This window comes from Cricetulus griseus, assembly GCF_003668045.3.
Source record: "Cricetulus griseus strain 17A/GY chromosome 1 unlocalized genomic scaffold, alternate assembly CriGri-PICRH-1.0 chr1_1, whole genome shotgun sequence".
Classification (NCBI taxonomy): Eukaryota; Metazoa; Chordata; class Mammalia; order Rodentia; family Cricetidae; genus Cricetulus; species Cricetulus griseus.
Genome location: NW_023276807.1, coordinates 59737457 through 59765164, shown reverse-complemented (window position 1 = coordinate 59765164; position 27708 = coordinate 59737457). Strand labels below are relative to the sequence as shown.

At 40.4% G+C, this 27708-nt stretch overlaps 1 protein-coding gene and 1 non-coding gene across 2 annotated transcripts in view; one reads left to right on the top strand and one right to left on the bottom strand.

The window, feature by feature from the left end:
* Positions 1-27708, top strand: part of Zmat4 (zinc finger matrin-type 4) — a 281105-nt gene that overhangs the window by 234963 nt on the left and 18434 nt on the right. Inside the window, exon 5 of the mRNA XM_035453381.1 lies at positions 3280-3376. Coding sequence (XP_035309272.1) covers positions 3280-3376 — 97 coding nt within the window. The remainder of the gene's footprint in view (positions 1-3279; positions 3377-27708) is intronic.
* LOC113833468 lies at positions 4065-4200 on the bottom strand. Its single transcript, XR_003481159.1, has one exon. It is a non-coding gene; the product is annotated as a small nucleolar RNA SNORA23 (small nucleolar RNA).

Here is a 27708-nt window from a genome sequence, read left to right as displayed (position 1 = left end):
AGATGTCCTCCCCAACCTCTATCATGTACATTCCTTTTCCGATCCCTCCTCCACAATGTTTCCTAAGCCTTGGCAGGAAGTGGGTGAATCATATTTAGAATGGATCACTCCATCATCACATACTGTCAGTACTTAGACTACTTGTGACTCTCTGTTTGCTGCTGTCCAGTGCAAATGTAGCTTCCCTAATGAGGACTAGGGGAATGAGGACTAGGGGTATACTCTCTGTGCCCAGACCTCAGGGTCCCTTAACTCTGTTTGCCTTTCTCTGCAAATAACTCCATAAGAAAACATACGATGTCTTATTATTTCCAATACCCTGGGCATTCAGCAAAATACCTGTCACCATAATACAGGCCCAGTGCCACTCCTCTAATGTACAGTGAATGCAGCTGAAGTCATATGGACTCTAGTTTTACTAGACTTGAGAAGACACATTGAGGAGTCACATTCTGCTAAATTCTCCAGACCCATCTGTTTTTATAAACACTGTGCTGGGAAATATAAATACAAAGTGATGTGTCTTCAAGACAATCCTACTGGATCATCCATGTGAGAAACTCTGTCTTGCTCCCACACCATCCTACTAGACTCCCAGGGCTTTAGGATGCCATAAATGTGTTATTGTGCTGAAATGGATTCAGTAAGGAAGTTGACATTTTTGATTTAATAATTAGATTCTCTAGTTCCCCTGAGGGAAAAGAGCCATATAATTCCAAAGCAGTTGGGATTTCAACTAAGTATTAATAAATCCCTAAGTTCCCACTGAGAATGACACCACGTCTTGTGTGTGGGAGGCTCCCTCTACCTTTGTTCTTATTTATGCCCACGGCCTTTCAATTCAACGCCCCTGAGGCTTACATTGCAATAAAGTACCAGACATCCCCAACCCATGCTTTGGTTTGGATGCAGAGCATGGGAATACTTCCAGAAACCAGCAGATCAGAATATTTTTTAAATTTGTTGATGTTCTTAAAAGTTCCCAGTTTTAAACATAAATATTTATGCCTATTGCCAAACTGAACCTTCATTTTTTACGAAGAGCCCTTTGATTAGTGTGAACTCTAAGGAGGACTCACACACAGCAGTTACTGTTTATTATGAAGAGATTGATGGAGACCTCCGGAGGGAGTTACTGCCTGAAGCTGGATTTCATATTTTGATTCTATGCATAAAAGAGCAGCATGGACCAGGCCTGGATAAGCATCCTGACAACTTCTATACTGGCTGTGATAACTTATAGCCCCTGGGTTTGGAGAGCAGGATAATCCTTCTGAAGTGGAAAGGCCATGCAAGCTCAGCTCTATTTAATGGAGCAACTTGGTTTTCATTCCTCAGACCCACCTTAGCTGACCTAAGTCAAGTGTCAAAGAATGTGAAGTGTGATCTGATGGGGAAGTTGTAAAGTTTTGTTGTTGTTTGTCCATTTTCGGGAGGGGTCTTCCAGACAGGGTTTCTCTGTGTTGCCTTGACTGTCTAGAATTCTCTCTGTAGACCAGGGTGGCCTCTAATTCAGAGATCCACCTGTCTTTGCTTCCTAAGTGCTGGAATTAAAGGTGTGTGCTGCCATGCCCAGCTGTTTTTTGAGTATAGGGTAGGATGGGGTTCTGGTTTGAAACACCTTTTGATTCTGTGCATAGCTCTCTGAACAGGTCTTATAAAACAGTGGTTTTTCAACCTGTGGATCACATCACAACCCTTTTCAGGGGTCAAACAACCCTTGCACAGTGTCACATATCAGCTATCCTTTATATCAGATATTTACTTTAGGATTCATAACAGTAGCAAAATTAGAGTTGTGATGTAGCAATGAACTAATTTTATGGTCAGGGGTCACTGTGACATAAGAAACTGTATTGGAGGATAACATTAGGAAGGTTGAGGGCCACTGTCACAGAAGTTTTTCCTGGGTGGCTGCTTGCGGTCAGACTTACACTCCAAGTCACTGCACTTTGAGCTTTGGCTCTTTGCTCACATCACAGATGTTCAGAGCAGGTACAGCAATGTTACCCCATTCCATCAGTGGAACTGCAGGCATCTGAAGTCAGACTCTAGAGTCAACTCTACTTTCCCATGCTTCCCAGTCACATTGCCTCTGTGGGGCTCATTCTTTCGTGGCCTGAATTTTCAATGTCATCTACAGACACAGGAAATACCCACTAATGTATCTAAGGCAGAGATGTCCCCACGGCTTATCATGAAGGCATATTTGATAGAGTTCTTTCTTTGCCTTCCTGGAGCTTTGAGTTGCCCTCTAGAACTTTGTTCTTTCTTCTCCTCACCATGTCTTCCCTGGTTCCTCCAAAGCTGAGGATACAGTGTAGAAGCTTCAGAAGCAATAGGGAATGACAAGTTACATCACAGAAACCATACAAGCTGGCATAGACTCATCTTTCCTTGCAAGGGTCTCAAACTGACTAGTGTGTCCTGGTAACTTGTAGGACTCAGCTAGCGTTAGCTTCACTTTTCCTCTCCCTGCTTAGGAGTGCAGCTGTAGGAGGAGTATGTGCCATTGTGGGTCTCTACTGTGCTGGAGGTTTAATGTGATGTAGATAATGCTGCCTGGTAACACAAAGTTTCCTTTGGATAAGTCAGTGCTCTGAAACACTCACGATTTTCCCATATGCCTTAAAAGCCAAACACATGTCTTTTCTATTTTGGAATTCCTAGTGCCTAGCCCATAGCTGATGCTGTATTAATGAGGCAAATGAATAAACAGGAGAATACATAGATGGCATTAACTGATGGGAAGCTAGACCTGAGAATGGATTGGTTCATTTTTATCTCTATTGGTTACTTGCAGTTTGTAAGACAATCTTAGGATCAAGCCTAGGTTAATAGGATCAAGCCTAGTTAATAGCATCTAATGTTATGCTACAGTTCTGGTTTGGATGGGAGATGACAAAGGAATGGGACTGATTTTTGTTTTTTATTTCACTGTAGAGATAAAAAAAAAACCATGTCTATATGACTTAGGTGGGAAAGGCAGCATACTTCTTGACTTGAGATAGAAAATTCCCAAAACATTTAACTTGTGTTCAGAGTCATTTGTTTTTACCTATCTATAAATAGGACAGACTTCTGATAAACACCTGAACATCCCCATGTCTTCTGAGTCTGGTTTCTAGGCTCTGGAAGGAGGGACACGAGTGGCCTTGAAACAGGGGAACCAATATCTTTTCTAATACTCAGAACATGCCTTTGTGGATATTCAGAAATTTGGTCATCATCCGGACTGTTGGCAGGATGTAGCTAACCATGTCTGTCTGTCACCCACAGGTCTGAGACGTACTTACAGATGTACCATCTGCAGTGTGTCCCTCAACTCAATAGAACAGTACCATGCACACCTGCAAGGATCGAAACATCAGACCAAGTAGGTACTGTTGCCACTCTATCCCTGTCCCCTCCTTTCTGTCCCCACTCATTCTCTGTTCCCACTCTTTCTCTGTTTCCCTCTTCCCACTCATTCTGTATCCCCATTCATTCTCTGTTCCCACTTCATTCTCTTTCCTCACTCTTTTCATTCCCTTCTTTCCCTGTTTCTCCTCTTTCCCTGTTCCCACTCTCTCTATCCACACCCTTTCTCTGTTCCTACTCTTTCTCTGCCTCTAACCTTTCTCCATTCCCACTCTTTCTGTTTCCACAACCTGGTCCTTCCTATGGACTTGTTTTTGCAAGATCATTAAAGCCAGACATGTTATTTATCTCAAAAAAGCAGATGGATATAGATTTTATCTTCTTATCTCCGAAGTCTCCTTGACATTTATGTTCCTTGAGCCAGCCATCAAAATGTGCCTAGCGTTACTGCAAGAACAGCTGCTTCTCCCACTTCAGCACAAATAATGGGATTCGGCATGCTTTATGATCTTTAGGAAACTTTTACAACTATATTGTGTATTTTAGTAACCAACATGATCCCTATTTGTAGGCTGTGCTAAACTTCTGTGTTAATGTTCAAACTCTGAATATCACCTAGTGTGTTCCCATCTGGGTGTATATTGTCAACTATTATGAAAACATATCAGATCTCCTGGCATGTTTAATTCAGATTTAAATCATACATGTGAATATATATATATATATATATATATATATATATGTGTGTGTGTGTGTGTGTGTGTGTTGTGTGTGGTGTGAATGTGGCACACACACACACACATACACACAAACACACACACACACACACACACACACACACACACACACACACACACTCAATTAAATATAAGCCTGCTCTGATTTGCTCTCCTCCAGAAGAGTCTCAGATTTTTAAACTGGAACATGCTGCAGCCTGCAGGCATCCTCTCTCTCACCTACCTTTTGCATGCTTTCACAGTCACCAGCACCAGGACCAGCAGTGTGAGGCAGCCCCTGAGGCTGTTAAGAAAACACCCATACAATAGTGTATAAGGAACAAAGAATGTCTCAAAAAGATGGACTCTAACTAGATGCAGTTGCTTTTATTTCTAAATAATTCATCAAGAGAATCCTTGAACAGAGCTGACTGTATTAAGGCCCTGTGAATAATTAATGTCATCCAGCAAACATTTATTGAGTGCCACTGTATGTCAGACTTCCCTATTGCTTGGGGAAAGGTGAGTAGATGCAGGCCTTTCTCTCAGGGAACCCCAGCTAGCTGGGAAGGTTGTTTTCAAACAATGTGTGCACACCAGAGCCTTGAGAATTGGGGGAGGCACAAGTGAGGCCAGTTTTCCTAGGGTGTTGGTACAGATAATGCACACACAAGGAAGAATTCATCTCTGGTGCCCAGCATGGATCTCCATGGATGTTAGGAGACATCCTTATTAGTTTTTTTTTTTTTTTTTTTTTTTATGACACAAGGTAGAGTTATCCAACCCAAGGGAACCACAATTGAGAAAATGCCTCCATAAGATTAGCCTATAGATAAGTCTATGGGGACATTTTCTTAATTAATTATTGATGAGGGAGGGCCCAGCTCAATGTGAGTGGTTTCAGCCCTGGGCAGTAGTCTTAGATGGTATAAGAAAGCAGGCTGAGCAAACCATGAGGAGCAAGCCAGTAAGCAGCATCCCATCATGACCTCTGCTTCAGTTCCTGTCACCAGGTTCCTGTCTTCCCTCAGTGATGATCTATTTCTTGGAGGTGTAAGTGAAATAAACTCTTTTCTCCCAGGTTGCTTTTGGTCATGGTGTTTTATCAACGCAATAGAAACCCTAAGACGGGAAGCTTTGATGGAATGAATATGCAATGTTAAAACATGAGTAATAATTTTCCAGGCTATATTGTGAGTAGGAACATTCTAGGCAGACACTAGACATGTAAGTCATAGGAGATCAGCCTCAGGTCAGGGAGTTTATACCAAGAGTTAGCTTGAAACAGTTAGGGGAATTGTTTCCTTCTTATCACTCCACTGTCTTGAGAGTCCAGGCTTACTTTGCTGTGATCAACCCAAGAAAGGGTCTACATCAAAAGAAGTCTTAAAAAATTAACAACAGTGAAAATTCCTGATTCTTTGCAGAATACCTCCAGCTTCTGCATTGATTGATAGTATTGACTATTTCATTCTGTTCCCCAAAGTAATCACTTTCATCAACCCTCTAATTAATAACACATAAGAGCACTGTAGACATATTAGTTATTCTGTGTCCAGTGTGCAGGGTGACACAAAAGTATCTGCACAAATTTATAATGGTTTAGAAACATGCATTAATTCTTAATAAATAAGAGGAGACAATAGTGACTTTAAGTGGCATGTGTTATAAATATAACAATGAAGATGTTGTCTCCAGCTCCAGGAATATGTCTGTCCATCTCCCCAAGTATACCTATAAAACTCTGTGATATTTTTGCATTTATTACTCATTCCTGCATGTGATATACATATAACAATGAAAATATTGTGTCCAGCTCCAGCAATGTCTGCCCATCTCCCCATCTATACCTATAAAACTGTGGTATTTTTGCATTTATTATCTCATTCCTGTACATACTCTTAAAAAGCATCATTGAGTCATCATCCTAGAGGGGAAGCTGAGGCTCAGAACTTAAGTGACTCCCAGCACCAAGTTGCCAACAGAACAAGGACTGATCCCATCTGGGAATGATATTATTCCGAATGACTCCACATGAGTTTCACAAACATGGGCCTTCAACAGAGAAGTGCCAGTAAAGAGCTCTGTGGTGTGTGTTTGTTTTGCAACTGAGGTACCACTTTGCACATATGATTCAGTAGATACATATGGCATCAGAAGAATGCATCCCACTTACTTACACATCTGTCTTCTGTATGATAAGCATAACTCTGTCCCACTATGCAAAGTGAAATGAGGGGGAAATGAACAAAGTAATTTCAATGGTGCTGTCCTAGATGTCTGTCTGTTCTGCTTCCTTTTATGCTTAATTTAGGTATCCTCTGTATGTATGCCTGTGTGTGTGTGTGTGTGTGTGTGTGTGTGTGTGTGTGTGTGTGTGTGCGTGCATGTTTGTGTGTTCTTTGCATTCATGCTTATTATGAGTATGTATATGTTAGTTTCTTTGCTTATCTTAAAAAGGCTTTGATTCTATTTTTAAGATTTATTTTTATTACGTGTGTGTGTGTGTGTGTGTGTGTGTGTGTGTGTGTGTGTGTGTGTGTGTGTGTGTGTGTGTGTAAATGCATGATACAAGCACACAGGTGCCCACAGAAGTCAGGGGAGAGTGTCAGATCCCATGGAGCTGAAGTTAACAGTCAGTTATGAGCTGAGCTGCCAGATGTAGGTGCTGAGACTGAACTCAGGTCCTGTAGAAGACAAGCAAGTGCTCTTAACTAGTGAGTCATCTCTTCAACCTCTCATTTTCATTTTAATATCCTCATCTCCTGCTATTCCTTTCTCCTTTGTTGCCTGTCCTGTTCTAGATCTCAAACTCAGGTCCTGGGGCATACAGAAAAGCACTTCAACCAATCTGTACTCCTACACCCTTATTTACTTAACAAATTGTAGAACTCTGTATTTTTAAAATAAAGTCCAGCTCATCGAATCTGTTTTTTAATATCTTGAGTTATTTGAGTATGAGTTGAAATTGTCTGCTCATCCCAAGGTTATCAAGGTAAATTTCCACTTTACTCTGCTGATCTTACATTGCCCTCCATTATGGATGTAGGCCTTTGGTGTCAATTTTTTGCATAGTATGACAGAGGTCAATTTTCAGATTTTGCCTATATGAATACTAGTTGATTGAGTATCACTTATTTAAAGGGGAATTTCAGCAATCCTGTTAATAAATCAGGTAGTTTACAGGCATGTCTTTGTGTTTCTGTCTGGGTTCTGCACTCTTCACCCCATGCTGCTCTTTCTTTCCTCCATTGAACATCGTCTCCTATAGCTTTATGGTAGGTCTTTGTATCTAGTAGTTTAAATTTTCCACTTTTGCATTTTTGTTCAAGACAGTTTTCATTATTCTTGACCCTTTGTATTTTTACATAAATTTAGCATCAAACTGTCAATTTCCCTGAAACTGTTGACACCAGTGCATCTTTGCACCTTCCCCCATTCACGGTGCCCACCATTCTTTGGCTGTGCCTCTGATTCTTTCAGAAAGGTTTCACAGGTCTCTCTGCAGGAATCTTACACCAATTTGCTTACATTTATTCCTAAGGACCTGTATTTTGGAGGGTGTTAGGTCATTGTAAAAGGCAAATGATTTATGTCATATTAAGAGACCAGAATATAACCAAGATCATTTAAAAATTCTAGTTATAAACAGTAATGTTCCCAAGCCTGTATCAAATTGCTTTGTTAAATTTACTTAACAGTCTAATTCCATCAGCAAATAATTAAGGGTTTTCTATGTGAAAGATGTCATCAGTAAACAGTGGGAGTCCCCTCCTCTTCTCACCTGTTGTCTACCAGTCTCATTACAGTGGAGATCCTTTGCTGCACTGCCGATTCAAGTAGAAACATAGTCACTACATTCTCATCTCACAAACCCTCAGATAACATTAGACATTAAAACAAGAGACTTGATTGTCTTTCCTAATCTGCTAGTAGTGTTTCTCATGACTGGAAAATAAAATTCATCAAATGATTTTACTTTACTGATGTGATCATAGTATCTCAACTTTCATTTATAAACTGCTAAACTATAGTCAATGATTTTCAAATAACAATGTAACATTTCACTGAAACTTCATTTTTCTTGAAATATTTTATTTTTATGTATTTCTGGAATGAACACCCTAAAACATTTTAAGGACTGTGTGTGTGTGTGTGTGTGTGTGTGTGTGTGTGTGTGTGTGTGTGTGTCTTTGTGTGTGTGTTTATGTATCTTTGTTAATGAAGCAGTTTGGGGGTCTTCATTTTTCTTGTAATACTTTTAGTTTTATTATAATGGTTATGCTGGTATTATTAAATATGTTCAAAGATTTTTACCTCTATTTTTTTCAAGTTAGTTCTTTAAGACCTGGTTCATTGAATCCTTATGGAACAAGATGTTTTTTATCATTATGCAATTTTAATTTCTATGTTAACCTCATTGCTTACTGTAGATCTATTTACACAGTTTATCTCATCTTATCTAATCTTTGGTAAGTCATATGGGTCTAGGAAATCACTGATAACTTTTATATTTTCCAATTTAATGTAATATATATTTTTCAAAGTAGATGCTTTTAAGAATTTCATTTATATCTGTTGTAAATTCTCACATTTTATCTCTGGTATTATTAATCTGTGTCTTTTCTCTTTCTTTTGCTTAGAGTGCCAATCTTGATTATCTTTTCAAAGAACCATCTCTTAATTTCGATTATTTTTGTAATTTTCATTTCTATTTCATTAATTTCTGCCTAATCATAAACATTTTCTTGGGTTTACTCCTTTGAGGTTTGTTTTATTCTAATTTTTCCAAGGCACTAGGGTGTATTATGTAGTTATTTGAGACATTTTTTGGTGTTTAATATAGGCACTTGTAGTTGTGGAACTTGGGGTTTCTTTCATTTTACCCATAAGTTTTGGTATGCTGTGTCATCATTTTTAAAATTTATTCCTTTCATATTTTTCAAGATTATAGTGTAATTCCATAAATCTCCCCTTCCCTTACTTTCCTCCAAACCTTCCCTCACACCCCTTCTTATTCTCTTTCAAATTTATGACCTCTTATTCCATTAATTGTTGTCACATACATGCAGATGTATGTGTAAACATATATACTTTTAAGTACATAGCATAACCAGCTCAGTCCATATCATATTACTTGCATGTATGTTTTCAGTGCTGACTATTTGGTATTGGATAACCAATCAGTGTGTTCTTCCCTGGGGAAGAGTATTGACCCTGTTCTTAGCATTATGTAGTTCCCTGAATTTCTTTGTGTAGTGTTGAGGTCTTGTGGGCTTCTTTTCTGTCCACAATGGCATGTCTATTGATGTTATCCTGTTCAGCTCATGTTAGACACCCATGTTGTTGAGACTTGATGGGTATCAGTTCTAATACTCCTAGGAGAATCAATCTCACAGCAAACTCCCTGATCTCCTGGTTCTTCCAATATCTCTAACCTGCTTCTGAAATGCTCCCTGAGCCCTTGATGTAGGATTTGTTTTGTGTGTCTTCATTTTAATCAGTTCTAGATTGTCCAAATTTAGTTCTTTGAAGTGGTACATCCATTACTTGGTCCTGTGTTGTTTAATCTCCATGATTTTGAGAGTTTTATATGATTTCCTGCTGTTCATTTCTAGCTTTATCACATTATGGTCATATAGGATATAAGCAATTATTTGAATTTTCCCTTGTTAAGACTTGCTTTGTGTGTTTAATATATGGTTTCCTTTAGAGGAAATTCCATGGGCTGTTGAGAATAATGTGTATTCTGTGGCATTTGGATGGAATATTGTCTTGATGCCTATTAAGTCATTTTGATTTATGAAGTAATTTAACTCTTATGCTTCTCTGTTTTTGTTCATATGATCTTTTTATTAATGAGAGCAAGGTATTGAAATCACACATTATTACCAGATTAGAGTTAATCTATAACTTAGCCTTATGAAATTGAGTATAATTGCATTTGATGCCTATATATTCAAAATTGTAATATTTAAGCAAGATGATATGACCCAGTTTTGAGGTATATTTTATCAGATATTAAGGTAATGAAGCCTTATTTCTTGGTTTGATTTTCTAGAGATAACATTGGTAGGCATAGTTACTTCTGTTTCCAGCCATATGTCCACCAATATCTGTGTTGTTCTTATAGTTATTGTCTTAGTTACATTTTTATTGCTGTGATAAGATACCATGACCAAGAAAATGTATAGAAAGAAGAGTTTATTGGGCTTACAGCTTTGGAGGGTGATCCCATGACCATCATCATGTTGGGGACCATAGCAGCAGGCTGGGAGGCATGGCACTAAAATAGTATCTGAGAGCTTACTTCTGATCCACAAGTAGGAGATGGGAGAAAAGTTAACTGGGAATGTGTGGGTTTTTAATACCTCAAATCCAACTGCCAGTGACTTACCACCTCCACACCTCCTAATTTTTCCCAAACAGTTCCACCAACTGAGGACCAAGTATTTAAATATATGAGCATATGAGGGGCATTTTTATTCAAACCACCACAGTGAGAGTCCATTTTTGCTACTTTAAGCCACTCAGCTTGTGATAGTTTTTAATGGTAAACTTCAAAACAACACAGTACACAGAATCCACTAGCCCTGTTCTGCAGATAATTCTCAGGTTGCCTTTTACTAGGCAAACACCCACTTTGTTTCTGCTGTCAAGGATAGTGATGATGATGATGATGTCGTGACTGACAGCTGAGTAGAACTTGGGTATAGAGTGGAATGACAAATATAAATGTTTTAAAGGCATTGATCATGAAATACACAGTATCCTAATATCCTGATACTAACTAGAGGGCAACATCTCTATTTTAGGTTAGGAAACTGAATCTCAGAGAAGTTAGATAACGTATTCAGGGCCTTAAAAATAATTGCTTGGCAGAGACAAGGAGCAAAAATCAAGCTGTCTGCCTATCATCTCAATGAACATATTTCTTAGTGAAACTACTGTCTGCATCTGCAAGTGTTAGTAACATAGATGCAGTCTTTTCCATTTTTGGAAGATATCATAAATAGCCCAAAAGTAGTCAGCACTCTTCTATTGTTAAGCAGCCAGAGAAATATTGGCCATATAATGAGACTAAAAACTTAGACATGCAAATGCCCACACTGGCATATAAAGCAATTACCTATTAGTGGATTCTTCATTGCTTCCAGGGGATCTAGTCTGTCAATTAGTACAAATGAGTAAAATGAAATTTAGAAGCCTTGAGTATATACCATACACTAATGAATAATTCCCCCTTAATGTACTTAAATTTGAAATCAGGGAACACTCTAGGCCTCCGAACATTATATTACCTAGAAGTAATGGACATAAAAGTTGTCATTACTTTGATACATCAGTTGATTAAAAATGAGATGCAAGTGTCAACCCAACCTACAATGAGTAGGGATTTCTGAATTCATTTGTTCTTCAAAGAATACTTCAATGGTAATAGCCATTACTCTTTCTGTAGTTTCCCCTAACTGGTATGAACTCTCATGACAAAGGTTTACGCTACTCATTTCTGTTATATCTATTTCTCAAGTGCTTGAATGCTTGCTCAGACTAATTTCCAGGCATAGAAGAATATATTTGCTTTAAGCAGTTTAGAATACAGAATAGCAGTGAGTTGTTTAGGAGGTACACAACAGTAGGTAAAAATATTTTTGAAAGTAATGCCAACCATAAAGATTTCTTTATATTTAATAAAAACTAAAATCAGCCTAGAAACCTAAGAGTTGGTTCTCTTTGGAAAAAGGCAAACAACCAACAGCAATGCATATCCTTCTTTGTAAACTAAAAATACAAATATTCTCTATGGGCTTTTCAGTGTAGTTTACCATTATTAACCAGGGATTCTGCTGTTGAAGGAGGTGAGGACTTTAATACACTGGCTTATTTGAGAAGTTCACTGATACATGGTAAATTTTGGCAGCTGTTTTCTTTTTTCATTTGCGTGATTTTAATATATGTATACTAAGGTCACATTATTACTACTGTGTGCCATGCTTAGGTCATCTGTTGGCTTGAAAAGGATCATATGGGTGCATGCTCATCTTTGTGTGGATTCTAGAATTACCAATGACACCTGATGTTCTTCAGTTCCTTCATCTCTTTCCTGCTTCCTTCTTTGTGTGACTTGTAATCATTACATTGTCCTCCTTGAAATTGGTATGAATCATTGCAGTGATATATTGTTTATGATGTAGCAAAGTCACTGAGGATCAGAATTCAAAAGCAGCCATACTAGCTAGTCATAGAGGCCAGGCAGTGGTGGTACACACCTTTAATCCTAGGACTCAGGAGACAGAGGCAGACAAATCTCTGTTAATTCAAGAGCACATGGAGCTACACAAAACTTACCCAGTCTAAAAGAGAAACAGCTCATACAAAGGTGATCTCAGCATTTGGGATCTCATGCCTTTAACCCCAGCATTAGGGAGATAGAGACAGGAGTGATATGGCTGGACGGAGAAAAGTATATAAGGAAGAAGCAAAGTAAGTCTTAGGCAATTAGTCTCCAGCATGTTGAAGAGAGCATAGCAGTCTAGGATTCTGAGGCTTGGTGGAGAGCAGTGCAGTTTGGAGATGCAACCAGAGGACAAAATCGCCCCTTTGGTCTGAGCATTGGTAGAGGTGAGAAATCTCTAGGGCTTGGCTGCTTTGTTTCTCTGATCTTTCAGTTTGAACCCCAGAATCTGTTTCTGGGCTTTTATTATTTGTGTTACAAATCATGGTTGCCTTCTAGGGGCTCTGAGATGATGCCTTAATGTTTCAGATTCACCCCTGGAGCCCAGCAAATCTCATGTTATTTGTGCTATACCTCATATAGGCATCCAGTGTCAGTTACCATGAGTGCCACTCACTACAAGAATTGGGTCAGAGAAGTGCATTCCCATTACAAGTAAGCAGAACCAGGCTTGTTTTCAATACAGACCTTTCTTGGTAGGCCCATGGCCAGAGCCCCAGTGTCAGTTTTTCTTCTCACTGTTTATGTGGCCTTGAACAAGTTTAAATACTAGCATTAAGCAAGCCTATTGAGATACAAGTTAACAAAATAAAGACTAGTTTTATGTGCACAGTTTGATGGGTTTGATATGCCTGGGTTCCATGGGACCACCAGCTCAGTCATGATCCAAAACACATTCAGAACCACCAGCAGCTTTTCCCCACTAATGCCTTCATCCGTAGCCTAGCCGTCGTTGCTTAGTTTGTTATTCTGGGATTTAATGGGATGGTACAGTGTGTGTGTGTGTGTGTGTGTGTGTGTGTGTGTGTGTTTCTGCCTGGCTTATTTTGCCCAACATAATGCTTCTGAGAGTCACTCACATTGCTGCATGGAGTGGTAGTTCCTTCTTTGCCTGTGTGGTTTTGAACAAAGTATGCCACCATTGAGCATACAGGAACTGCGCTATAACCTACATGTCAAACTTCCCATCAGCTCTAATACTCTTTACTTGTATGACTTCACAGTTTCATTATTTAACTTTTACTATTTTTAAACTAGCAGGAAATGGCTAGAAATATTTCTTTTTAGTATTTATCTCTGTACTGCTGGATAGTCCAGAAGCTGACCAAACTCCCAAATGAATCCACTGGACCATCAGAATATAAGATAGGGCTTCCTGTTGGTTTTAACTGAGGACAGAGATGTAGAGTTTGTTGTCAGGTAGATTGTAAAGGACTGAGTTCATTATAATTCCAGATTATATCATGATATTGTAATCAGACTCTAATGGCTACTCAGGAAAATGGGTTGAGTACAATCAACTCAGGAGGGCTCTTAAGGAGACCCTGGATGCTTGCTTAAACATCAAGCTACTAGATTCTCATGCATTTTGTGCCTTTTGAAAAATATATATCCCATTCTGATTTATTTTTACTAATATGCATGATTATTATATTAATCATTTTTAGCGTTTAAAGACATTGAAATTTTAACTGCCCCAATGTGACCATTACCATTACCATAACTCTTATACTACAAAAGCCTGTGTGATTAAAATGAGTAATAATTTTGAAAAAAAAGTAGAATGTGTGTTCTTGTAAATGATTAGCTGCAATTGGCACTTACAAAACTTTTTTAGGGAATTGAGTTTGGCCAACTTTTGTCTATTCCTTTATAATTTATAATGAAACACTGCCATCTAGAAAATTTAATTAAATCAAAAAAGATGCAGTTTCACCATATTCCATTGGGGATTAAGAGAGGAGGTAAACAGGGTGGAGGTATGTCCCTGCTTGAAGGGATGAATCTTATTCTCTTATACTGCCTTTGGGGTATGGAAGAGACAGCATTTCGTTCCTTTGGACTGTAATTTTCATGGTGTGGCTAGGGTGAAGGTATGAATGATTAGACAAATCAGCCCTTTATGTCAATTCTGTCTCATAACCAAAGTCTACTGAGCACTGACCAACTGGATTAGATTGTAGAATCAGTGCTGAGGAAACCACAAGGCCATGGAGACATCCATTTCTCACACCTACTTTATCTATCATTAAGCTGAGAATGTACAACAAGAATCCAAGTAATAATATAAGTAAGCATAAAATCACACAAGCACAAGGGACACACAGTGCTGCTGGGATCCCGGCCTGTATTGGAAATATTAGCTGAGGTTGCAGTGGAATGACATAATGCAGAATTGTGGGAATGACAACTGCCCTGGCAGCCATGCCTCTGCCACCCACCAACTGTGTGTCTCTGGGTATATAACTGAGCACCTCTCTACGGTTTAGTTTGCACATATGTGGAAAGCAACAGGCTAGAGAAATGTTATTTAACACTGACTCAAGGGAGGAGGCTGGAGGGAAGATCAGGAGCTCCTTAGTTACATAGTGAATTTCAGTAGTGCCTAAGGCCTAAGATACATGAGACTCTGCCTTAAAACACACACACACATACAGGAGTCCAGACACATGCACAAACACATGTACATGAACACCTCCACAAACATTCATTCTGAGTATGGTAAGGACTAAGTTTTAAGATCACAACCAACAATAATAAATATTGTGACAGTAATTGTCATGGAATATTTTCCTTCAAGAAAGAATGACTAAGACTATTATCTGAACTTTATTCACAATGAGCCTTGAGGAATTGGTGTATAAGTGTTGAGTTGGTCTCAGTTAATCTTCAGATTTGTGACTTCTACAGTCCCCCATATTTCCACATATGGATTGTCCCCAAGGGTAGGGCTCTGGGTTCTCATGAAGGAGACACAGTCCATCTCAACTATCAGGCAGGAGGGACAGCAGAACTGACAAAGGCCCATAACCAAAGTGGCCCACTCTTAACTTTTTGTGGTCCTGGGCTTCATTTCATACAATAGTTTGGAATTTTATTTGGCATCATTTATGAAAGATATGTACTGTTACTAGGGGAGAGGCTCAGTGGCAGAGTACTGACCTACAATTTGTGGTGACCTGAAGGTGATCTCAGAACTGCCAGAGGGAGAAATGTTTTCAAAATGCTTTCACTGTTGTCTTCATAGCCATATTTCTTTCTCTCTTGATCTTATACCTCACTCAACAATTTGTTTTTTATTTTAGAAGCACTCTTATTTACCCATCAGTCCTCCCATTCCCTTGCCCTCCATCCTCCCATGCTCCCCACCAACCCCAAAACCACCCCCTACCCACTGTCCAAGGATAGTGAGGCCCTCCACGGGGCCATCAAAGTCCATCACATCAGTTGGGAGAGGGCCTAGGTCCTCATTCTTGTATCTGGGCTGTAATAGTATCCCTCCATAGGGAATGGGCTCCCAGAGTCCATTTGTGCTCTAGGAATAAACACTGACTCCAATGTGAGAGGTCCCATAGACTGTCCTGGCCTCTTAGCTGGTTCCCACATTCAGAGGGTTTGGTTTGGTCCAATGCTGGTTCCCCAACTTTACAACTAGGGTCTCCATGCTCTCACTAGGTCAGGTCAACTGTTTCTGTGGGTTTCTCCAGCACAGTCTTGGCTCCTTTGCTCATCCCTCCTTCCTCTCTGCAACTAGATTCCAGGAATATGACTCATTGTTTAGCCTGCTTCTCCTGAGATCGGCTATTGGATAAAGGCTCTAGGAATGGTAACCAAGGTAGTCATCCATCTCATTATAGGGGAAGGGCATCAAAGGCAGCCTCTCCACCACTGCCTAGATTCTTAGTTGGGGCTATCCCTGTGGATCCCCTAACATTTCCCCTGTGCCAGACCTCTCTCCAAACCTACACTGGCTCCCTTTATCAAGGCATCTCCTTTCTTGCCCTCCTCTATTCCTCCCCTATCTCAGTCCTCCTGTTCTCCCCTCCTCTTCACCCCTCTCCCCTTCCCATCTCCCTCCTCTCTCCTCCCATGTTCTCAATTTGCTCAGGGGTTCTTGACCCCCTCCCCTTCTTTGGGGGGACCATGTGTTCTTCTCTTGGGGTCATCCTTGTTTCCTAGTTTCTTTGGTGGTGTGGATTGTAGGCTGGTAGTCCTTTGCTCCATGTCTAATATCCATATATGGGTGAGTACATAACCTGCTTGTGTTTCTGTGTGATAAGGTTGCCTCACTCTGGATGTTTTCTTCCAGTTCCATCCATTTGCCTGAGAATTTCAAGATTTCATTGTCTTTTGTTTCTGCTGAGTAGTATTCTATTGTGTAAATGTACCACCTTTTCTCCATCCATTATTCAGCTGGGGGGGGACATCTAGGTTGCTTCCAAGTTCTGGCTATTACAAACAATGCTGCTATGAACATAGTTGAACATACGTCCTTGTTGTATGGATGTTCATTCTTTGGGTATATGCCCAAAAAAGGAATTGCTGGATCTTGAGGTAGACTGATTCCCATTTTCTAAGAAACTGCCATAATGATTTCCAAAGTGGTCATACAAGTTTGCACTCCCACCAGCAATGGAGGAGTGTTCCTCTTTCTCCACATCCTCTCCAGCATAGACTGTCATTGGTGTTTTTGATTTTAGCCATTCTGGTGAGTATAAGATGGTATCTCAGAGTTTTTTGAGTTGTATTTCCATGATGGCTAAGGATGTTGACCACTTTCTTAAGTGTCTTTCAGCCATTTTAGATTCCTCTATTGAGAATTCTCTATTTAGTTCTGCACCCCACTTTTAATTGGATTGTGTGGTGTTTTGGTGGCTAGCTTGTTGAGTTCATTGTATATTTTGGAAATCAGCCTTCTGTCAGATGTGGGGTTGGTGAAAATCTATTCCCATTCTGTGGGCTGCCATTTTGTCTTGTTGATTATGTCCTTTGCCTTACAGAAGCTTCTCAGTTTCAGGAGGTCCCATTTATTAATTGTCAATCTCAATGTCTGTGCTGCTGGTGTTATGTTCAGGAAGCAGTTTCCTGTACCAATTTGTTCAAGGGTACCTCTCACTTTCTCTTCTAAGGGGTTCACTGTGGCTGGATTTATGTTGAGGTCTTTAACACACACACCTACGAATACCTAATTTTTAACAAAGAAGCTAAAGTTATACAATGGAAAAAAGAAAGCATTTTCAACAAATGGTACTGGCATAACTAGATGCAGACATGTAGAAGATTGCAGATAGATCCATATCTATCACCATGCACAAAAGTCACTCAACAATTTGATGATCAGTTTCACAGGCCTCTGTGATGCCTCAGTAGATAAGCACTGGCAACACAGGTCTAACCTGGGTGTGATCCCTGGACTCCATCTAAAGGTGGTAGAAAAGAACCAGCTCCACAAAGTTACCTTTGACTTTTACCCAAGTGTTGTGGCATGGACACTTACACACACACACACACACACACACACACACACACACACACACACACACACACACACAGAGAGAGAGAGAGAGAGAGAGAGAGAGAGAGAAAATAAAATTCAAAGACACATTTCTTGATTTTTTTTCAGTTTCATTTAGTCAGTCATCCTCAGTTTACACATTATCCTCCCAACAATATGGATTATAGTCTCAAAACTAAAAGAAATAGAGTTGAACATGTTCTTTGCTGACTAACATTCCTTCATTAGTCTGGGAGCTCCATGGTGAGGTTTCTTTACCATTCTGATCCCGTAAAGCTCATTTCCCTCCTCTTTCAATCTTTATTTCAGCATTAAAAATATATATTCACTCTGCTTGGGCATTTTTATGGCAAAATGCCCCTTACTGGCTGGTTACATTTGGAAATGCATATTGTCCAGAATCGGAAGAGGTTTGTTTTTTTAATTTTTGTTAAACAAAGCAAAACAAAACAAAAATCCTGAATGAGGGAGGTATGTCTGGCATTAGCTTCTGTTGCTGATTTAGCTTAGTAACAGGCATTGTGACAGGTTTGTTCTTCTTGGAGCTAATCTAGTCCATTCTATATCATGATCAGGAAAGTCAGATGTAGTGCGCGTCTGGCCTCAGTCAGTATCAACTTATCTAAGTGTCCACTAGTCTCATATACCTAGCTCACCCTCAGTTGTCTTTAAGAGGAAGGAGAAAACATGTGGCTTTTTATTTCTCACTTTTCTGAGTTATAGAAAAATCTCAGTTCACTTCATGCTGAGTAGTCAAATCAAAATCAAAATCTACAATGTGAGCTTCCAGAAATGTTGGTAATTTTTCAAGCCCCAGGACACAATTAGTTCAGCGTTGTATCCATAGCCTCTGGTGCTATTGTATTCTCTGAGAGCTCTCTTTCCCCTTCCTTATGTAAGAGCTCTTTCTTCAAAAGCTGCCCAGCAGAATGGCATGTGACTTTACTCTTTTATTTCTAAAACTGTCACCATTGAACTTATTTCTGTCCTAACAGGAAGATCTTAGGATTGCCTTAAATAGATAACTTTAAAAATGCTGGTTTTATTTCCTTGATAATGGATGAAGTTCAAATAATAGATCCAATTTCTGACGTTTCTTTCCAGAGTTTCAGGAAGCCCAGTAGAGAGCTCAGGTTTTTATGAGCAGCTGTCTTACTAAATTGGGACTCAGTTGTCCCTGAATGTCTGTGTCAGAATGGACACTGCAAGACTCTGTAGAGATGAGTCTCGTTAAAAACCTAGTTTTTGCTCAGCGTAGCTCCTATTCCAGGAAGCTGGGTAGAGAGTTTGAGCTTTTCCAGCAGCCTCCACAACAGATTTCAAAAGCAACCACAGTTTTCTATTGCTTAATCTTGGAACTAGGTGCCCTAAACTTGGTATCCCATGCCATATGGGAATCCATGGAGTAGAGATGAGCTTTCCCTGGAATGCAGCTGAGAGAGAGTATGATCTAAGGAAGAAATCCATCTCAGTCACTAGAGTCCCCTCTAAGATCACAGGAAGTAGACACATCCACCAGCCATAGGAAAGCATCAACATAAGTCTTTCAAGTTCGGCTCCCACTTTTCCTTGTATATGCATGTGGAGAAAGTAGATATCATAGCAAATTTAATCCAGTAGTGAGGAACTAACTGGTCATCTTTTGAGGGGACACAAAGTACTATTTCCACAATGAATTTATAGACTTGTTCTTGTGGATGAGTGATCTGAAGATTGTCAGTGAAACAGCATCCATGTAAGGAACCTAAAACCATCCATTGGTTGGGTCTACTCTGCACATTGAATTACCTAGTCCACACTGCATTCAGAACATCCATTGGTTGGGTCTACTCTTCACACTGAATGACCTAGTCCACACTGCATTCAGAACTTCCTTTGGTCAGGTCTACCCTGCACATTGAATGGTCTACTCCATCTCCACTGCATCCAGGACATCCATTGGTCAAGGCTACCCTGCACATTGAATGACCTACTCCACACTGCAATCTAAATCACCTCAAAGAATAACAGATCAGTTATCTGCATTTGCTGCTTTTGGGCTCTGCATTCAGGCCACTGTTTAAATTTCCAAACACTCAAGTGTTACAGTGCCAAAAGGAAAGCTTCCAGTTCTTAGGAACATTAGAACCGCAGCCGCGTGTGCTGATGGCCTTGCTGGGATAGCAATAGGTTGCTGAGCTGTCTGAGCTGTTGCCATGGAAGAGTCACTGAACTGACTGAGAGTAATTATGCACCTACTGTGTACAAAAATATGACATTATCCCTACAAAGATAGGTTCTAGATGACAGAGCTCTCAGAGCCTGGGATCAGAGACGAGAAGCCTGGGGGGCTCAGGGGTGGGGAGCAGGCTCTGAGTAGAAAGGGGCATTAGCTCTGGACTAGATGTTGGCACCAAAACAGCACTGTAGTGTTGTTCCTAGGAAATCACTGGTGTCTGACTTCAAAGCCTTCTCCAAAAGACATTACCTCCTTCACTCATAAATTTCTATTTTCTGGATAGTCTTTGAAAATCTCTCATTGATTATGCATGAGTACTTAAATTACAACACCTGATAGGACACTTCACTGGTAAGCAACCTGCTTGAGCGATTCCGTTAAGGATAGGTGACACTTGTGATCAAAGAATGATGATTAGAGACGTTTATCTGTCGAATTGCTGGTGAAAATCATTTTAATTATCCATTCTTCTTTATGCTAATAACACTTTCTCCTTTGCCATTAAGGAGCCAGGAAATGATCATGTAAGGTGGTATAGAGATGAAAACATAAGACTGGGCATCAGACACCCTAACAAGAGCTGTTTTGTGGTTCTAAATTGGAGCCCTTGCTCCCAGAGTGGGTTTTTTTAACCCTTGAAATACATTTATTCTTGATCTTTTCATTACAATATCTCATCCTATGCCCACCATGGATTTTCTATAATCTCTGTCTTCCTTTCCTTAACTGTTTAATTAGGGTAGAGGCCAACAGTCTTTTTGATTACTAAAGTCAGTGAATATCATGGATAGCATTCTAGAATGGCATTGTAATTTTGACATTACTATTGGTGGATTTTTTGTGCACTGTAGCTCTGAGTTTGCCTTTGATGCAATTTCAGAGGATTGCTTTCTTTTTTCACAGTGATAGCCTCGTTGCTGTATATACCTGCTGGGTAATTGTCAAAATTACAACCTCAGAGGGAAAATGTGCTTTTGTCTACTTTGCCATAGAAATCCCAGCCAGGGATAATTGTACTGTGAGGTGTGCAAATGCCAAATACCAGAAGGCTGTAAGTGGTAGAAATGGGATGGACCTAAGACAGAAATTTACAAACTGTCATTCAATTTTGTAGTGATGCCTGAAAGAGCAGGCTGAGATGGCTGGGACTGGCTTGGCTTTCACGGATTCAGGCCAGGCAAGTTCAAAGATACAGCACCTGCTTTAGTGAACTCTGAACCTGCAGAGCAGTGAGAAGCACCTAGCTCAGACATCTTCTACGCATGTGTATCTCTAGACCTGTCATAGTTGTGTGTGATAGACTTTTTCAAGTTTGATGTTCATAAAAATGTCAGTTTGTCAGTAGATGAACTGAACTCATGGCTCACCCATGTTGTAATTTTAGAGGGGAGAAGGACAAGAAGTGTGTGATAGTTTATGACAACTTGGACACAAGCTAGAATAATCTGGAAATAAGGAATGTCAATTAAGAAAATGCAAGCCTGTGGGGCATTTTCTGGCTGAATAATTGACTGGTAAGGGTCCAGCTCATGTTGGCTTGTGTTGTGCTCATCTTAGTTAATGTTTCTATTGCTATGAAGAGACACCATGACCATAGCAACTTTTATAAAGGAAAAACATTTAATTGGGCTGGCTTACCTTTTCCAAGGTTTAGTTCTGGCAATGTGCAGACAGACATGGTGTTGGAGAAGGAGCTGAGAGTCCTATATCTTAACTCACAGGAAACAAGAAGTGATCTGCCATACTGGTGGTGGATTGAGCATATATGAGACCTCAAAGCCCACAGTGACACACTTCCTCCAGTGAGGCCTCACATACTTCAACAAGGCCACACCTTCTAATGGTTCTAGTCCCTTTGGAAGACATTTTCTTTCAAACCATCACATTCCACTTCCTTACCCCCATAAGCTTGTAACCATATTACAATGCAAAAATGCATTCAGTCCAACTGCAAAAGTCCCCATAGTCTATAACAGTCTCAAACTTATTTAAAAGTCTAAAGTTCAACGTCTCTTCTGAGATTCATGCAATCTAACTGTAGTCCCCTATAAAATCAAAATAAAAAAGCAGATCACATACTTCCAACATATGACACAGGATATAAATTACCATTCTAAAACATAAGAAAGGGAGAATAGTAAAGAAATACTGGACCAAAGCAAGACCAAAATCCAGCTGGGCAAACTCTACATCTCTATGCTAGATGTTAAAGCACTTTTGAGATCTCCAGCTCCTTTCTTCTTTGTTGACTGAAACACACTTCTTTCTCTTGGGCTGGTTCCACTCTCTGTTAGCAGCTCTCCTCAGCGGGTATCACATGGCTCTGGCATCTCCAACATCTTGGGGTCTCCAAGGCAATGCAGGCTTCTACTTCACTGCTTTACTCAATGGCCTCTCTAGGCCTCCATTCAGGAGCACCCCTGACACATGCTTGGCCTAACAGAGGCAAATTCCATAGCCCTTCTCTTCTCTCCTTAACTCCAGAACCATATGGTCAAAGCTGCCAAGTTCTGTTTATTGCTGGGGCTGGACATTGGCCTCACATTCAATTACATCTTCACCAGCTCTCTGTTTTCCATGGCTTCCTTCTTGCCTAAACTTGCCTGCTCTAGAAGTTGCTCTGTAGACCAGGCTGGCCTCAAACTCAGAGATCCTCTGGAGTGCTGGGATTAAAGCCACCACACCTGACTTTAAGCTTTTTTTTAAAAAAAAAAAAAATTCTTTTCACAAGTTGGAAACTTAGCTGGGTGGGATCTGCCCCTAGGTCACCACTTCCTGTATTCCATTTCTTAATCTGTTTATCTCCTTGTTCAACGTGTTCCTTTTCATTGTAAATTTTCATTAGAGTTACCATTAATAACCATACAATGATATCTATACTTGGCTGATATTAAAAAGTGATTTATATAAGAATTCAGAAATAGTGAGAAGGGAGGAAGAAAGTATGATGAGCAAGAAGCTGAGATAAGATTGATTTAAGCTAAGGACCAAGCAGGAAATGGGTTTGGAAAGAGTGTATTTAAGAAGTCTAGGAGCATGCAGAGGAGATACTGGGGCAGTTAGTATTCTGGGCCTAGACTTGGAGGAAATGGGAGGCAGAGATGAAGATTTTGGAGTCATTGTGTCCTAGAAGCTTCTAGCATGGATGACCAGGGAGCAGATGATATGACATGGGGACAGTATAAAGACCTGGTTGCATGCTTGCTCACCAGCACCTATGCCTACACACACAGGGTGACAAAGAAAGGAGTAAAGAAACATATTAAGGCTTCAGAAATCAAATACTAAAGACCATTTAGGGAAGGTGCAGAATAGAGAAATAAAGTCCCAAAAGAATCAAGTGGGAAGATTATTGTCCGTTAAGGGTGGCCATCCATTTGACCATGGAAGAAGTGTGACATTTGAGACCATATGGGTCATGTTGTGATGACCACAACAGCTGGTATGGAAGAGAAAGTAAGGTTAGGCTTAGCAGTGATATACTCCTAAGTGATACCCTGGCAAGTGTGCCCTGCAGAGAGTGATAAGGCCAATGAGGAGACAGAGGTGATGCACTGGATGTCACACACAGGCTGAGACTGTGTGTGAGCACACTTTATAAAACAGTAGTGTGTGGAATTCATAGAAGTAGAATTCCTTCTTCTGGAAGTGAACATAGAGTGCAAAGTGGCACCCAGTACATTTCTTCCGTGGCCCATCCCAGTCTCTCCATTTTGAGGAACCACTGAGAATCATGACTTACCATGATCAAGAGGTGACTCATAGGGCCTGCCTGCCTAGTCTGAGATGTAGGAGGAACACTGCTGGAGACTGGCTGGCATGTGAGTCAGTTAAAGAGTATGTGAAGGTTAGACATCCTACCTCAGAATTATGGTGTTTTCTCCAAATGGAATATTGTATAATAGTTGGAAAAGAAGCCTGACTAGAGCTTACGGAGGACATAATGAAGTCCTCTGTTGAAGACTCCGTGGGTGTTCTGCAGTAGAGAAGAAAGGGAGAGAAAGAGAAGATAGAGTGGAGGAGGAGAGAGGAGAGAGGGAGAGGGAAGGAGATAGAGACAGAGAGAAGGGATATTTTATCTGTGAGCATCCAATCAGAAAAAAGCCAAACAGGAGGCACCTGTCAGTCCATCTGTCTGTCTCCCCATCTCTCTCTTTTATATACACTAGGGATTTGTCCTTAAGCAATTATGGTTGCTGGTTGAGGGTGTCTTTCATCCTTGGTCATTAAAGTTTAGAGTCAGGAAGAGTAAGGACAAGCCAGAGCCCCTGAGTAGAAGCTGAACCTAAAATCAGTTCTTACCATCTTGAGCCTCAGGGGGTCTGATGATCATATATATGAATCACAGTTGCGGGCCTACGGACAGACAGGCTCCCAAATTCAAAGGAAGAGAATTCGAGAAACATGGCACTGTCTCATTGCATGAGTAGAACAATAGTGCCAGGTAGTAGGTAACAAGTAAGGCAAATGATTGCAGGTCACAGGAAGAATTGAAGCACACATCTCCTTGTCCCTCTTACGAAGTAGTGAAGAGTGTGCATGCCTGAACTCCCAGCTACTTGCTTTAATATGCACAGAGGTGATAGGGAAAAGATGAACTAAACTGAGCCATGTGCCTTCGGCAAGCACATCTTAGCATTACATGTGTAGCTAATTGATAAGCACCTAGGATGACTCGTACACAGGACACTAAGGAATTAAAATATGACCTGAAGAAAACAAGATTGTAATTTTATAAATAAAATATGTTTTCTTCAGCAAAAGAAAAACAGCTCTGATGAGTAAAGAAAGAAGCCATCCTCTGCTGTTACTGTGGCTGTAGTGCAAGGAAGTGTGGCAGGGCTTTTTTGGGAGCTAGATGATGATTGGAAGTAGTAATATTTTTATAAATTGTTCAGAATAAGCAGTTATGACAAAATATCCCATTCTTTCCTGTGTGAAATTGTCTATTTTACTTTCAATATGTATATTTAACGTTTGACAGGATTATAAAAGATCATTCAAAACAAGAAAGAAAGAAACTGCTTAGCCACTTTGTGAATGGAGACTGAAAGGGCGAGCGGGTGGCTTGTTGGCAATGTCCAGGCATCCTCTGCTGTTGCTGGACGAGGACTGGTGTTAGCTGGAGATGTGTAAAGGCAAGAAAGGAATCAACATTAACAAGCAGGCTTTGTGTTGAGCTGCTGGATGGATGGTAGTGCTAGCTAGAGACAGAGGAGTTGGAGGAAGTGGTATATGATCTGGGGTAGGGCAACAATATTCTCTTTTAACCATGTGGGAGGCCTGTGGAATAACTACACTGAGTGTCTGGACTTAAGGTCAGGTTTGAGATAAAGATTTGCAGGTTTGTGTGTGTCAGGTTTCCCTGGAGAACATGACAGACTTCAGGGAATAAGGAAATGTAAAAGTAACAACTGACTTGGAGTATGCTCAGGATCAGGAGCTCTTCTGCCATTATTGTCTGCATGGAAGAGTATTGTTAAGTGGACACGAAGGGATCACAGAGCCCACTTCTGTGTTGCCTGTTCTTTTTTGGTTTTCATACTCTTAAAAAGCATTTAATCCAGCTGAGTGTGTGTGTGTGTCTGTGTGTGTGTGTGCGCGCGCGCCCGAATATGTACACACACACACACACACACACACACACACACACACACACACACACACACTGCAAATCTTTATCTCAAACCTGACCTTAAGTCCAGACACTCAGTGTAGTTATTCCACAGGCCTCCCACATGGTTAAAAGAGAATATTGTTGCCCTACCCCAGATCATATACCACTTCCTCCAACTCCTCTGTCTCTAGCTAGCACTACCATCCATCCAGCAGCTCAACACAAAGCCTGCTTGTTAATGTTGATTCCTTTCTTGCCTTTACACATCCTCCTGTGAAGAATTCTTGTGACAACCTCCACAATCTTCAGCTCTGCCTCATCTTCTCCATCTCCACTTCCAGCTCCTCCATTCCAGCTTTCAGTTCCTTCTCTTTCCTACTCCTAACAAACAACATCTTCTTGGCTGGTTTCTAGGCTCCATTGCCTTTTCTTTATGTCTTGTTTTCCATCCAGTAGCTGGAGCAGGCATTTAAACATGACCCAGGTCATAGGCCACCCCACATAAATCTTCTGAAGCCTTCTCACCCTACTTGGAAGTAATACCAATATTTTCCTGATGGCTCATAGAGCTCCATGCAGTCTAAGCTATGCCCCTGTCTGTTTGTTTTCTGCCTCGATTATGTCTCCTTTGGAAATACAGCAACATTTCTATGATGTAATGATTCTATGGGTCTTATTCACGGCTGTCACTTAGCACTTAGAAGGGACTGGGTTCTAGAAGACATACACTGTACACCAGTATTCCAGGCCGTCAGAAATGGTGGGCAATGTCATATTGGAAAAGCGCTGGGACACAAAATGGGGTGCCAGCCTGCTCTTTAGGAAGCTGCACTTAAAGAGGTGGTGTTTGAGGTTTTTGAAGACCTATACCTATACTTCTGTTTTTCAAAAGTATGTCCAAATGTTCTGAATGATACATTTAGGTAGCAATAAATAGTTAAAGCAATATAGAAAATCTCTTGGGTTGCAGACAGAAGAGAGCAATGGGCTTGAGTGTGAGCAAGAGGTGGGAGCTAGTATAATGCACATTCAATATCATTCATGTCTACCGAGGTGATGAGACAACATGGAAGTAATCCCAGTGAAGCAGGCTGGAAGTTGGTTTTAAGAAGGAAAAGTCTGGGTGAGAGTTGTAGCCTAGCATGCTCAAGTATCCAGGCTCTATAACCTGCAACCTCACCCTACAAACACATACACACATATCTATAGAACAAGAAACAGAAATAATTAAGAGAGTATGTAAAGACCAGGCAGAAGTGCTCTGATTCTCAATGGTATGGCTGGTAGAACTGGATGCAGTAAGACAAGAGCTTTATCTAAGACATTGACAACACTATAAGGAGAAGAAAGGAAAGAGTGAGTCATAAGCAAGTTGCAAGATAACTGCAGACCTCTAGGATGGTGATATTGCTTGGTGAAAGAAGAAAGGTAGTTTGAAAGGGAAAATCTTAAGTTCAGTTTTAATCACAGAGTTTGAGAAGGCTGTGTATCATAAAGGAAGAGTTCTTTCAATGAAAGCACAGAAACTAGAAGAAAATACAAATGAAAGTGGGAATGTGGACTTTGTGAATGATTTTCCCACTTCTCCAGTGGAACTCTCACGTAGATAAGGTGACATAGGCATGGAATCCCATATGAATGCACTCACCATTATTTTGGTGCTGGAGACGTCTGTGTCAGAGGTGTTTGCCAATACAAACACCCCTATGTCTGCAGAGAGTCAGACATGACTTTCAATTTTCTTTTCCAAATCACTTTCAAGTCCCCAGGCTGTCAGTTCAAGAGTCTCAGAGGTTACCTTAAAGCACAAGATGTCAGGTTTTATATCTAACAAACTGGAAACATTGGAATATTCAAGAATGATCTTGATTAGCTGTCTGGTGCTATGTAACAAATTACCCAAATGTGAGCAACTGTGAGCAAATCAAAGCAATGGACACTTGTTACTAAATCAGGATGGGTATCACAAAGTGACCTAGGGCTTTAGTAGTTGATGCTGGGGGACTCAGGAGGCTGCGGCAGAAACATTCTGCCATGATAGCTGCC